At 38.4% G+C, this 13,787-nt stretch overlaps 1 protein-coding gene across 16 annotated transcripts in view; it reads left to right on the forward strand.

Moving 5' to 3' along the window:
• The window catches only part of RBMS3 (RNA binding motif single stranded interacting protein 3), a 707,668-nt gene that overhangs the window by 655,429 nt on the left and 38,452 nt on the right, over positions 1 to 13,787 (forward strand). For all 16 annotated transcript variants that reach the window (XM_064704688.1, XM_064704693.1, XM_064704689.1 and 13 more), the window contains one exon: positions 13,194 to 13,304. In XM_064704688.1, the coding sequence (XP_064560758.1) occupies positions 13,194 to 13,304 (111 nt within the window). The remainder of the gene's footprint in view (positions 1 to 13,193; positions 13,305 to 13,787) is intronic.

Genomic DNA, 13,787 nt, shown 5'->3' on the forward strand with positions numbered 1-13,787 from the left:
TGCTATAAAATCTTTTGTATACCTGCATAGTGATGTACAGCTTGGCATCTGTCTCAGAGGATTAAAACAATGTGAAATACTGGTAGTTAATGACAAACCGTAATTAATTTCAGAAGGTTCAGGATTTCAAGCCAAATTTTTTTGAATTCACTAAGATCTGTATGTTACTATGATTGTTGGATTACAGAAGTTTGAACCACAGAAATTGCAATCACCTTCTGCTAAAATTTTTGCCTCATCTAGTTCCCTCTTCAAGCTGTGCACTTCTGCATTTCTTCCCTGAATCCATAATCATCTGTAGTGACCCTGAACTGAAACACCAGAAGCTGGTCCTTCATGATGCTGCAGTTCCTCGATAGTAACAGAAAATACCATAGGAAATACTACCAGAAAACCATTTCATGTATTTTTCAGTCCCACAGGTGGATTTTCTGTGTGACTGGAAAAGTCACTGCAGAGCACAAATGTGGCTGCCAAGAGGTTGGTTTCTACTGGAGTTTATCAGAACATCTGTTGTTAGTTACGATGCATCTTTTGATGTCAAAGACAAAACAAGAATTTGTTTGGTTTTTGGAGGAAGGGGTTTCACATATAATGAAGATTCACAAGCATGCAGTGCACAGAATCCGGCTCTCGAGTCCCTGTCACTCTGGAATTAATTAGAGGACTATTTTTTTCTATCCACACAGCTCTCAACAAAAGATGGGAGTATTAGCCATTTGCCTATCATCTCATTCCTATTTATCTTCCTTTGGATGTTTCTTGTTTCCTTTACCTCTGAGGGTACCCTTTGCCTCTGGCTAGGACTGACAGGACTATTACATATATAATACTCTGTGGATAATAAAATTTGGCTTTGTGGGCAGAATCAAATAATAGCTCTAAAACTTGTCTTCAAGTGAAAATGTGCAGACGGAGAGAGTAGTGACATGGAAAAAGTTGTGAAAATGTTGTTTTGACTCCACTCCCAGAGAGAACTTAGGGAGTGAGGAAAGGGTGAGAAGAAGAACAAAGACCAAATATCTATAATATCCCTGTTTTCATTTCTGGGTTGTTGAACTAATTTTAAGCTTTTTTCCCCCCTTTACATTTAGATAAATTCTGAAATGATATGTCATTTTGAAATATGGTGGAAACATTCCTTTTGACAGCTCAAATTTTTTATTCCTTTGGTCACAACTATGTGCCAAATGTGACCTGGATTCACAGGATGTTTTATTCTCTTTCAGAGTTGTGTTTTGTTTTTTTTCCAAATAACTTACTGTTCATCTCAGCAATATGTGTATACTATCCAGCTGGCCTTCTTTTCTCTAGCTTCCTCTATGATTTGTTCCTCCAAAGCATCTTCTTACCATCATGTGAAAGACATCTTACTGAACTCATGGCAGACTCAGCTGTCTGATCAGTGCTTCATGGAAGGCTGGCCATCCACTTTGGGTCAAAGACTCGCTCTGGTACATTTACCACAACACTGACTCACCAGCTCATTCCTCTCTGGCTCCAGAGCAAGGTGCTCTCTGTTGTCTGAGGCATTTTCAGAGCAGTATTTGGTAGCAGGCAGCCCCCATCAGCTGCCTTGTAACCTGGAGAATTTACTTCAGGTAGGATTTAGAAAATCACTTTGAAAAAAACTTGAACTGCTCTTTCATGGCTCGTTCGTGGAACCTCTGAAATTACTGTTGACCACAATGGTACTTAATTTTTAGGTGCCAGAGAAAATAAACTTTTTTTTTTTTCCAGAGAAAACTGAACACCTCTACAATACTCAAATAGCTGAAAGAAATTCAGGAAGGCTGCCCAAAAAAAAAAAAGTTATTTCAGCCTAAACTTCTGCAAATCAGACAGTGTGTGGAAACCACAAAGTCACAAAGAAGTAAAAACGTCTTTGGGGTATGTCAGGATCTGACTGCTTGCTGTACATTCCCATGGACTAGTACACAGTGGGTGGTGGGAAATGGTGGTGAACAAAATGAAAGCTGTAATAAATAAAATCTTTTTGTAGAGATTACTGCAGCATGTACAGATAAGTGTAAATTGGAGCAACTTACCTGATTTACTCTGGTAAATTTATTTAAAGAAAACTGAAGCAGCAGACTTTGACTTCATTTGCCCATGTTGCTTTGGCAATTCCTCTGAAACTGGCAGTGTGATAAGCATGGATGTGGTCCATTCACTAATATGGAAAAAGGAACAGTCTTTGGTGGTTACCATCCTTCTGATAAAACTGAGTGCCCTGAGAAGACCCAGCAGCCATAGGCCAGTGGCAAACACCCTCTGTAGGCGGAGCACCATGCTGGCCAAGGACCATGCAAGCCTCTCCCCAATCAGTAACCTGTGGAGATGCAGCTCCCTACCTTTCCCAGCCCTTGGGAAGGCTGTTGGACATCCCCAGTCACAGTGGTGTATCTCTGTGGTGGAGGGTTTCTGATACCTGAACAGAACTGAGCAGCTGTTGCTTGATAAAACTTTCAGTCCCAGCAATGACCAAACCTGGTGACCCAGCACTGAGACTCTCTGTTCTGTTACCAGGCCCCTGAGCCTCTCTGTTCCCCCCATGTACTTTCAGCATATTTAACATGTAACAGCTGTGCTCACTGCTATACAATAGTTAAGAGGGCTGCCAGCATTTCCAGTATGAACTCGTATTTTAAGGATAATAACTCAGCTGTAAAAATGTGCTCTAGGCTGAAACTTTATAAGGAAGATTTCTGCCCAAGAGTGACTTTATCTGGACAGAAAACAAAAGGGAAAATATATCAATTTAGTCATTCTTAATCAGTAAAGATATATTTTAAAAAAGTAGAATAATCCTTGCTGGATCGCTTACTTTCTCTTCTTTCTAGCCTTAATAATAGCCAAAATCTGCATCTTTCTGAACTTTTCATGTCTCCTTCTTAGACTATTTGAACCATTTTTGCACTGAATATTTACTCACATGGGTTTCTTTTAAATTGCTTTTCCTCAATACTTTCATTTGCTTTTAAGAGACAATGGAGTGTAGAGCAAAGTAGACTCAGAAGCCATTTTCTCTTATTTATTTCAAATCTGCTCAGCATGAATCAAGAGTTAAAATGTATCATTTTCTTGATCAATTTGGAATAGTGTATGTAAATGGAACCGGTCTTTGGGCCTGCAATGGTGACGACCCAAGATGTACCCCCCAGTCTGAACACTCATGGGCTTGGGAAAGGTAAGATGTAGATCCAGACTCATCCCAGAACCCTCATAACAGATCAGCTTCTGAGTTCTCTATATGTCACACAGCATTTAAAACTTTGAGATCTTTGGTAGAAGGGAGACTTACAAATGTTAATTGTTTATTCTAACACACAGACTGGTTTCACTGGAAGTACCTTAAAGTAAAGGAGAACTTAAAATAACCGATTTTTAGTTGAAAAAATCTGTTTACCCTGTCTAGGCTCCATTTTTTTCTGACTGGTGACACATAGCTGAGGACTTGAATTTGATTTTATCTATACAACTTGTACCTTCCCAGATTTAGATATAGTTACCTTTGAAGGACCTGCTCTGTGTACTTGCTGCCATCACCTTTACTGGCCTCTTGAGGTCTCATGCATCTGGGAGAGAAGTTTTAGGTTGGGACACTTCGGCAGCCCCAGTTTCCCAGATTGTGCCAATAGTCTCAGTTGTTCAAAACAGTGTACAAACTGGAATGGTGTCTCTTCCAGAGCAGGGTGGATTGTCCAGAAGCAGCAAAATCCAGGTGTTGGTGACATTTTGCTTGCAGAGAGTCCAAGGAGGAGCTGGTCTGGAGTTTTTAAAGTCAGAAAAATCACGCTTAAAATTTGTAAAGGCATGAGTGAGGCATAGTCTTGGATTACTTTTAATGATGGAATAGAAGGTAAAAAGGCACTCTTGGAAATACATGCCTCAGTCTTGGATTTGAGGACTGTCACAGAGCTGGCAGTGCCAGTAGATAGTTTTAACCTGTCAAAGGATAAATCTCAATACAGAATGGAGTGTATTCCATCCATAGCCTCCCCTAAGGAGTTACAAGTCCAGAAAATGAAATGCCATTTGAGATCTGGACCAGGACACGCAGGCTGTGAAAATTTTGGGGTTTAAATGAAAGGAAAGGCAGGCTAGAATGGTTGTCTTTCCATTACTGTGTGGGAAAGGGCTTTGTTTAACATTACAGGTTACAAATCTAACAGAACATGACAGAGAGACAGATTTCTGTATTTGACCTCTCCAATAAGGTGCATTTTTAGTTTTAACGATAGGTATGAATCACTGTGATCTAGAATTGAATTGATACAAAACATGAACAGTGGCTTAGTACAAGATTTCCCAGTCTATCATCTTCAAGTCTAAAATCTATTATTGAACAGAAGCACATCGTTAGAAAAGCATCCTTACTCACCCAGAGTTTCATTTATAGCATCTTCTGCTATCTGTCTTTCCTAATAGGTAGGATAAGAAGGATTCCTGTGAAGAATATGTGCATATTACTGGTCCTCATCAGCTTTCCAGAATTTTTAAATTTGAAAAATGGTATGAGGAGGGAAAGGACATAATTTTTAGACCCTTCATACCTTTAGTCTTCCTTTGTGCAGGAGCTGCCAACAAGGAGTTGAGACATAGGCAGCAGATGGCAGTGCACCATAGTGCATTCTCATGGAGGATGGACATTGTGTTTGTAGCTGAGTTCAGAAATGTCACAGCAACATTAATCTCAGCATTTCAAGGTGGCTTCCTACCCACCCCATGCAGCTGTGTACCTGGACTCCATGGTAGCCCTTACATCAGTGTGGCTCTGAGAGTGCAGCCTAGATTTGAGCCTCACCTAGGAATTAGCTCTGATGTTGAAGAGTTCCCTTTGGCTTGACATTGGAAGGGCTGACCTGAAGTCCAGGAGCAACTGTGTGAGGCTGCCTTATTTGTAGTGTCCAGCACTAGTAAATTCTGGTTTACAAGAGCCTTTCTGATCTCAGAATTGCAGGGAAACATCCTGATATGAGCCATTCCTTAACTGTTGTTCCCATATTTGTCCTCTCAAGTATTTGGGATCTCACAGAGGAGCACTCTGCTGTCTCCCACCCTAGCACCTCAGTGTGTCTCCTTGGAAGTTCATTCAGAGATACCACCTCAATGTTTTGAATGCTGAAGGTGTTTCAGACATTTCTGTCTAAGTCTGGTTGTGTTAAGTCCTTTTAGTGTTGTGGAGTTAACACCACACACAGCCATACCATTTTCTTCACTGTATAGAGTGTCATTTTTGTCGTCTTACCTCTAATATGACCTTAACACATAGGATTATATTACCAGCCCACTTTTCTGCTTGGTTTTGGGTTTGTTTTTTTTCCCTTGTTGATAGCCAGTTCCTAATAATTTCTGATGTCTCTCAGTGTCAGTGTTTGTCCTTCTAATCAGTGAATATTTTCATCCAGCTCAGCTGTTAGATTACAGCTTACACAGTGCAAGTCCCTCCAGGTTTTGGGCAGGAGACAAAACACAGCACATCTGTTACTGTCACAGCTTCTGCCCTGTCACTGGCCGTGGCAGTGTCAAGGCTAGAAGTGCACACAGGAGAAGTGTCACTGGACTTTCCTCCCCAAACCCAGTTAAGCACTTTCTGTGCCTGGCAAATGACCTATGCGCTGAATCTTGGCAGAAAAGCAGAGATCAGCAGCCCTGTGTGTCAGTCAATGGGTCACATCTGTTGCCATGCCTTTGGGGAGCACCCAGACAGGTGGGACTGCCTCACCTTGCGTGGAAAACTGGAGGCCCAGGGAGAGGAAGGGCCCCACTACATTAAACATCCTACGTGCTCTCTTGTCACCAACCTTCTCTGTACCTCCACTTAAAAGCACAAGCCTCTGGAGGCAAAATTTTCTGTCAAGCATTTTTCTTGTTTTAGGAACATGTTTGCCTGAGTAAAATAAAATTAGCAACCATTTTCAGCTAATAACAGAAGTTTGTACTCATTGCTCATTAAATGTTCCTCGTGAACAGGAAGTTTAAAAACCAGTCACTGTTACTCTTAGTTATATTTGCCATAATAAATCATGCACTGAGAGTTTCAAATGTTAAAAAAAAACCTATCCACATACTGAAAAAACATTGTGGCCTGAGTGGATGTAATAGAATTGGCAATACAATTTGTCTTCCCATGTGTAATTTTTTGTGTGTATATATGTATATGTAAAATCAAGCTATTGAGGATAAAAGTATGACATCCTTTTTGAAAGTTTCATTTGAACTCACTAAGACAAAGAAGTGAAAACGTTAGCTAGAAACTGGTTCTGGCTTGTATTTTAATGTACAGTTTGATAATATCCATTTATCACCTAGGATGAGCCATTAAGTGAATTTTGACACCTGGTTATAGGCAAGAAGGGAGGGAATAGAACAGAGCTGTTTGAAGGGAAGTATTATTTGGATTTAACTTTAATAGATGAAATTCCATTCTGATATTAAGAAAAACTAGTCTGCAAGAAAGAGACTCCTGATTCCCATTTACTAGGATGGCACATCAGCTGCTGGGAGACAGTGAAGGAAGGAAAAATTTCATACACATCAGAATATATATAAGAATATAAACAGAATGGAATTGCTTGTTTTGACATGGATTGAAATCTTTATTTTGTGAAATCTGGTAGCGGAAAGGGCAGGAGAAGATTTGATCTGTGCATTACGGTAGTTTTGTCCTAGGCAAATTACCACCTTTGTGTTTCTTTTTTTGTCTTCCAGGGATGCTAAACCCTCTTTGAGTTGTGAGGATTCTTTGTTTGTGGTTCTTGACTTTTTGGACTGTTCTTGACTTAACAAAAGCACTCATATGTGGAGTGGCTACATAAAGCCATCATACAGCCAAGTGCATACTCATAAGATGAAGAGTGGGGAAAAAAGCAAATGAGATTTCCCATTCCCTTCTAGAATAGGTCACATGAGGGATCAAGAGCTGCCTTCACCAGCAATTGTTGGAATGAGTACCCCACTGCAACACGTCATTTCCTAATTGCTGTGGGCTCCTTCCTGATGGCAGATCCCAGCTAAAATACTCACATTTATTCCTGCATATAATACCAGTAATTTTATTTTATTTCTTGCTGAAGAAAGTTGAAGAAAGGTATGAAAACTTCAGATTTTGAGTCTATTGAGAAGCACATGGGTTTTATGGTCCAACCTGCACGGGCAGACAGTAAGGGCAAAGGTCTAACACAGGGCTCACAAAATGTGCTTCAGAGTCCTTGTAGGAACTCAGATATATTTTCCATTCATAAATATTTGTAATATTATCACTTTCTTGAATAGGCTTTCTCTTTAGATCCTACTTGGGGTGGAAAGATGCACCATGTAAAAGTCACCTTAGGCATTGTGTGACATGGGCAGCTTTTTGTGTGCAGAATAAATGCTATTTGTTTTTGTTAGGTCCTTTTAGATTAACAGACAGAGATATTCTCTGATGTTTACTGATTTTTTATGCTGTGTTAGAAGCATAGCCTACTGACATATGGTACTGCCTGATATAATACATTTATTAACTGATACAATATCATTTCAGGTATTGCTTTATTTGTACACATAGTTACCAATATAAAAATCTTCCTATTGCATCAGTTGTCTTCTCCTTATATCTTGATGTTCCCATTTCTACATCCTTTTAATCTGCATTTGTACATGTAGGCTAGTATCTGTACATTATCAAAAGCTGTATTTCAGACTAGGAGACAGGAAATACAAGGCAAGAAGGACAATAGGAAAGAAACCATCAAAATAACCATGGCTATTGTTGTAAGAAAGGTGAAGCCTACACAAGGGTCACCTTTGTTCTTTATTTACCACTCTATATTTGGATTCTTAATCCTTTAAAACCAGGTACTTCTGGGCAGTAACTCTCTTGGACGTATGATATGTGCTTTCAGCCAAAAAAAGAAGTTCACAAACCTAGAGCAAAAACAAAGAAGGGGAAAGCAAATGTGCCCATTGCTCCTCGGAGGTTCAACTAAGTTATGAAGGTGATGTCAGATAAGAATTTCATTTAATGTCCAATATTCAAAATATGGGGGGTATGTTCACATGGTAATGTGAACTCAGGTTTAGTACTCAGTGCAGAAGCAGGGCTCAGCATTGATGGTTTGTATCAGGTTTGCCTATTCCAAAGTTAAAGCTACTTTAACTTAAAGGAGTGTTTGGGCTTCTTGCTCGCTTTACCACATTTTTAGCAAGCTTTTGAAATCAACAATGTAATGAAATGAAATGAAATCCTAAGATTTGCAGAATATACAAAAAATTGGCTGATTTTTTGCTATCTTCTTCACTGTACTCAAATCATGATTTAACTTCTGATAAACTGGCAAATGCCACAGCAATTGCTATCTTTTCACTGAGAAAGGGAAAATAAGTTTTCCTTTGTTTTGAAATGAAATATCAACAAATATTCCCAGCAGAGGTGATACAAGGACAGAGAGGATTTCAAAGCTACCTTTACTCTTCCTGCAACAGTCACAGGAGTTTGACCCTTACCAACCAGTTTGGAGTAGTTCAGTAGACTCAGTTCTGACAAGGGCACCTGGTTTTTCTGCTGCCTGTGAGAGGCAGCCCAAGGAGATCAGACAAGTCAGACTAGACAGAACAGTAAATCAATCGAAATATGGCCATCATTTGTTCAGTGTGCAGAGAGAGTGTATTTCTCTGCAAAAAAGCTTGCATGTTGATTTTTTTTCATATTAATTCTTGATAGATCTGTCTGTCTGATAAGAATAAGTAAAGTCATCCTTTCACTCAATTTAATAAAACCTCAAGGAACTACATGTTCTCGATAACATAAAGGCATTCACTTCGTAGTAGGGTAATAAATTTTCAGATGGAATGGCCTGGTGCTCATATGTCTGCACAAGATATCTGTAAACAAATTTGAAAAGTAAGTTTTCTGCTGTAAAGTTTATTGGCTTTACATTGACCAGTATTTACAAAGCAGAATTTGTGAGTATGGTTAAATTATTTAAACTTCTTAAATAAAGGAAAAGTAAATTCTAAAATAAACAGATGCTTACTGTAAGCTTTAAAAAATATTTATTCAGCTGGTATTTTCCCCTTAAGTCCAGTATCAGTATTAGAACACTGAAATAAAATAGAAGCCTTTAATGCAGTTCATTATTGTAGAAATCTGTGACCAACTAATCCATCCTCCCACTGGCCCCTAAGTGCATCTCTCAAGTAGTGAACTCTCCATTTCCAAAGCCTCCTAATACACTTTTTATTTCTGATGTCACTTTCCCACCCTTCAAGAGACAAAAGGTGGCATTTGTCTTTGCACCAACATGGACTTGTTTTGCTGATGCCTTTTGATATTGACAAATATTTAAAGATATTTTACCTCATACACCAAACTGTATTTGGTGTCTTTCCTGTAATTTGAGTGTTTTTGCTATAGAGGGGATGTGCAGTGTTCATAAATTCCAGCTTCTCTCTTTGTAAGTGATAGACTATATTCTGAAATATATACATTTACTTTCTTATAGGAAAAGTACGTTCATAAAGCTTAAAGCATTCTAAAACAGCAAGGTCTTTCAAATAAAGTGAAGAGGAAATCAAATGTGTATGTCAACTTATCTCAGGTTTATCAAAATGTTACAAAAACCATACTTGTCTGTATCATTATTCCTTACCATTTGCCCTGTTAATTTCTTTTAAAGCCACTCTAGTATCAACAAAATTGTATGAAAAATCATATGCTAAGAATATCTTGCCAAATTTAAAAGTCATTATAATCAGTTTCTTGTGGGAACTAAAAAAAAAAAAAAAGTAATCTTACTGAGGTAACAGGGCAACAGGACAGATCTAAGTAATTGACAGGACAACTACATTTTTGGCAAAGACAGTGGCAAAAATCTCATGATAATTTCTTCTACAGGTTTTTTGCCATTAAAAAGGGCTTTAAGTAATAGTTTGCAATGCTAAGATGCCTTTCTATATATTTACAACCTCAGTAAAATGAGACATCCAAACAGATGAAGACAAAACAATACGTTTGATATAACGTTTGCCAGTAGCCAACTGGATGTTTATCAGCAATGACATATTATAGGCTGAAAAGAATCAAATTACTTTTAATATGATGGCAACATCTGAGGCAAGACATTTTTTTGTCTTCTACAGCTAAATAAATTGAATATGAATGGACTTGACAGCATGTAATATGAAATGCATTATGGTCTGGAGACTGAGGGTCGCCCTAACAACCAGACAATATTTCCTTAATTAAGTATAATTTCTTTTCTACGTGATCACAAGAAGATTCTGAACTGGTGAATTAATGGTCTGGGAAATGCATGTAATTCTCTGCTCTAGGTAACTGTCAGCTTAAAACATGTTAAGCTGTTTTAGGAAAGCTGCAAATATTTGATTTGTTTTCCCAGCTTCTTTTTCTAGTGTATTAAATGATGTATATTTAGGTACAGAAATATATATATTTTCAATTTGAAAATTATATGTTTTCTGTATCTGAGCAATTTTTTTTGTCCTTGATATATTTTGTCTCTCATCCATATATTTTTAATAGTTTGTTTGCAATACCTGTTGTGCTTACTTATTTGCTGAAAGACATTTGCTCTCAGATTTATCCATTCTATGTCTGGTAGTGACATTTGTTACACTAAACCATAAGACTTCCTTTGCCACTGCCTCTTCTTTATTTCCAGGTTCCTGAATTAAACCCAGAAATAATTATCAGTCTGTCACATATGTAATCACAGCAAGTTCCTCCAGCTGTATTTTTTCAGTAAGCGTCTTTACACAGTATTGCATCCAGAGGGTTCTTGAGTATCTCCAGTGAGGGAGACTCCACAACCTCTCTAGACAATCTGTTCCAGTGCAGGATCACCTGCACAGTAAAGAAGTTCTTCCCCAGGAACTCCCTATGCATCCATCTCTGCCTGTTGCCTCTTGCCTCATTGCTTGGCAACACTGAGAAGAGCCTGGTCTGTGCTCTTAACACCTTCCCTTCAGATGCTTACATGCATTGATGCCCTCTGGTCATCCTCATGGCCCCCCTCTGGACCCTCTCAAACATTCTCTTTATGTGGGGCCCCCAGAGCTGGGTGCATCTCTCCAAGTGGGATACCATGAACATGGAGAAGATAGTGAGAATCACCTTCCTTGACATCACAAGTGGGAGCCCAGCTTGTCTGTCATGGAAAGGCCTGAGCCAAAGGAGAGCACTGCTTGTAGAGGGAACTGAGAGCTCTTTATCAGTTGACAGATTTAATTTGAGCACGTATGGTTTGATATAGTAAAAATGCTGATCACTCTGAGCAGAGCTTACAATGTCCTATCATAACCAAAAAGTGCAGTTGAAGCCCAAACCCTAGAACCTCATCTGTCTGCATGATGTCTGAGGCCACTGATTTCAAAAGAAAAACAAGATTATTTTTGTTGTGCATGGCTCTTCTTCAGACTCTTGCATTGATTCTGCTATGCAGGAACTGCTTAATGAGCTGAATGAGTGTGTGCCCAGCAGACTTGCTTTTAGACCCTTGTACCCGAAGGGAAGACTTCACTGTGTGGTGGTTCATTAAATGAGTTAATCCATAAATTAATCAATGTAAACCAGTGCAAATTAATAATAGCCAATAAAGTGGCAAAAAGTGGGAAGTGTTGCAGGTTTGATCGGCTTGTTTCCTAAGCATTTATTTGGAATCATGACAGATACTCCACAGAGGCTAGCTTCTGTAATTTGTCGGATTTCTTTAGGGACTCTTGTCAATGCAATGTAAATCCACACTGTGACATAAAACAACTGTGTATGTATTTCATATGCTGAGGATATTGCAAAAATTACTGACCAAAAGGAGCCTACCTTCTTCTTACCCCAATTCATGCAAGGAATGAGATGCAGGGGCTGCAGACTCTATACTTCTCAGATAGGATGTGCATAGAAAAAATATTGCTGGAAAGTGAGGCAAAATTGAACTGATATTTCTCCAGAATTTTGTATTTTTATTTATTTCTCCTTGCAACTGAAAATTCGAAATCCTTAGCTTCTAATGAGATCCTTGGCAAAACAGCTCTATGTAAATGTGAGATAAACATGTAAGAACAGATATGCTATGAGTTTTGAAACAAGTTTGTTTTACAAGTTGGTTAAACAAGTTTGTTTATAGGTGGATTTTTCCAGTATTCTCAAAGGGGGAAAAAAATGTCAATTTTTTTTAACAGATATATTCATCTATATTTTTCACATATTGTAGCAGATGTGATTGTGCAAGTTTGTGATGTGTGCACACAAAGATGCATACAGAGTAAAAGTATTATTTCTTATGAAGAAATTACTGGAAATACTGCCTTATGTCACTATTTGCAAGAAAAAGAGCAGACCACACTTTCTGACTGGCTTTCTCTAACCAACACAGGAAATAGGATTTTACAACATAGAACTGAAGAGAATCAACACTTCACTAAGTCATGATTTTGCCAGCATGGGACCGTGGGGAGTGGGAGAGCAAAAACCAAGGAACATGAATGGCAAAGGAGCTCTCTCTCTCAAGCTCCTTTGGCATGTCTTTTCTTTCATTTTTTGGTCAAAGTCTGAGTCTTGCTTTAGTACATATGGTCTTTGTTATTAATGTCTTTGTTTTTCATGCAGAGAAGAAAAATGCTTTTAAACACTGTGTACGTGTTTTAAATGCGTGTCACTACCAAACTCACTGTCAATAGCTAGTCTTACTTAACCAGCTATAAAATACCATGAGTTAGGGTTCTTAGTTGAGACTGGAAAAATCCAAGATAATTACCATAATAGGCTGAAGATCTCTGAGACTGAGGGCTTTAGAAGGCAGAGAAAATTGGGGACATATGTGTTCTGTCTGTAAGATTGTTCTATATAGGATATGGAGAAACGGAAATGACAGGCGTTTTGCAATGTACAGTAGCATTCATCATAGAAAGAACATATGCATTTGTTTGTCAGAAGCAATGAAGTAAAAAATGACACTTAATTGGAGCTGACATAAAATGGCCTCATTAGCAGTACAAATAATATATGTGTGTAGCTTGGTTGTCAATAGGAGCAAAACATATTTTTTCTGACAGATGTATTAGTGTCTTTTAAGATTCATGTCAAGTTTTCAGTCAGGTTCACTCATTTAAAGAATGCCTTTTTTTTCTTGGTTTTTTTTTTTTTTTTTTTGAATATGAGAGGTTGAACTGTAAATAATGTGTGTTTCCAGGGTGCTGTGATAACACCAACAATGGACCACACTATGTCAATGCAGCCAGCAAGCATGATGGGCCCTCTGACCCAACAGATGAACCACCTTTCCTTGGGCACAACAGGAACGGTAAGGTCACACTTTTTTTTCTCTATTGCACAGCATCTCTTGCTTACTGATTTTCCTAAGGTAATTGGCTACTCTCTTCAGTGCTTTTGGTGGTGAAATGAGGGCTTCATCATCATACAGTAAGCATCAGCTATTACAGAACAGAAATGACAAAGTAGCATGAGTAGTAAAATGGTAGGCCAGCAAAACCTGATCTACATTTAAAAAGAATTATCTGTACTAGTTCTCATGTAGTTATGGAAGTACTGCTCTATCAATTTATTTTTAAATTGTTTGCTTGTCGGTCGAGAAAGTTTCATACCACTGGGATCAGGAGTTCTGCCTTTGTGGTAGGATCCACTGCTCACTTCAAACCATAGCAGCCAACCATATGTATTTGTTCCAGGCTTAGAAATGGGATTTTTGGTCAAGGCCAGCTGTGTTTCTAGTATATCATATTTAAATATACATATTTCAACAACTGTTTTCAAATTTTCTTTTTCA

This window comes from Zonotrichia leucophrys, chromosome 2 (assembly GCF_028769735.1).
Source record: "Zonotrichia leucophrys gambelii isolate GWCS_2022_RI chromosome 2, RI_Zleu_2.0, whole genome shotgun sequence".
Classification (NCBI taxonomy): domain Eukaryota; kingdom Metazoa; phylum Chordata; class Aves; order Passeriformes; family Passerellidae; genus Zonotrichia; species Zonotrichia leucophrys.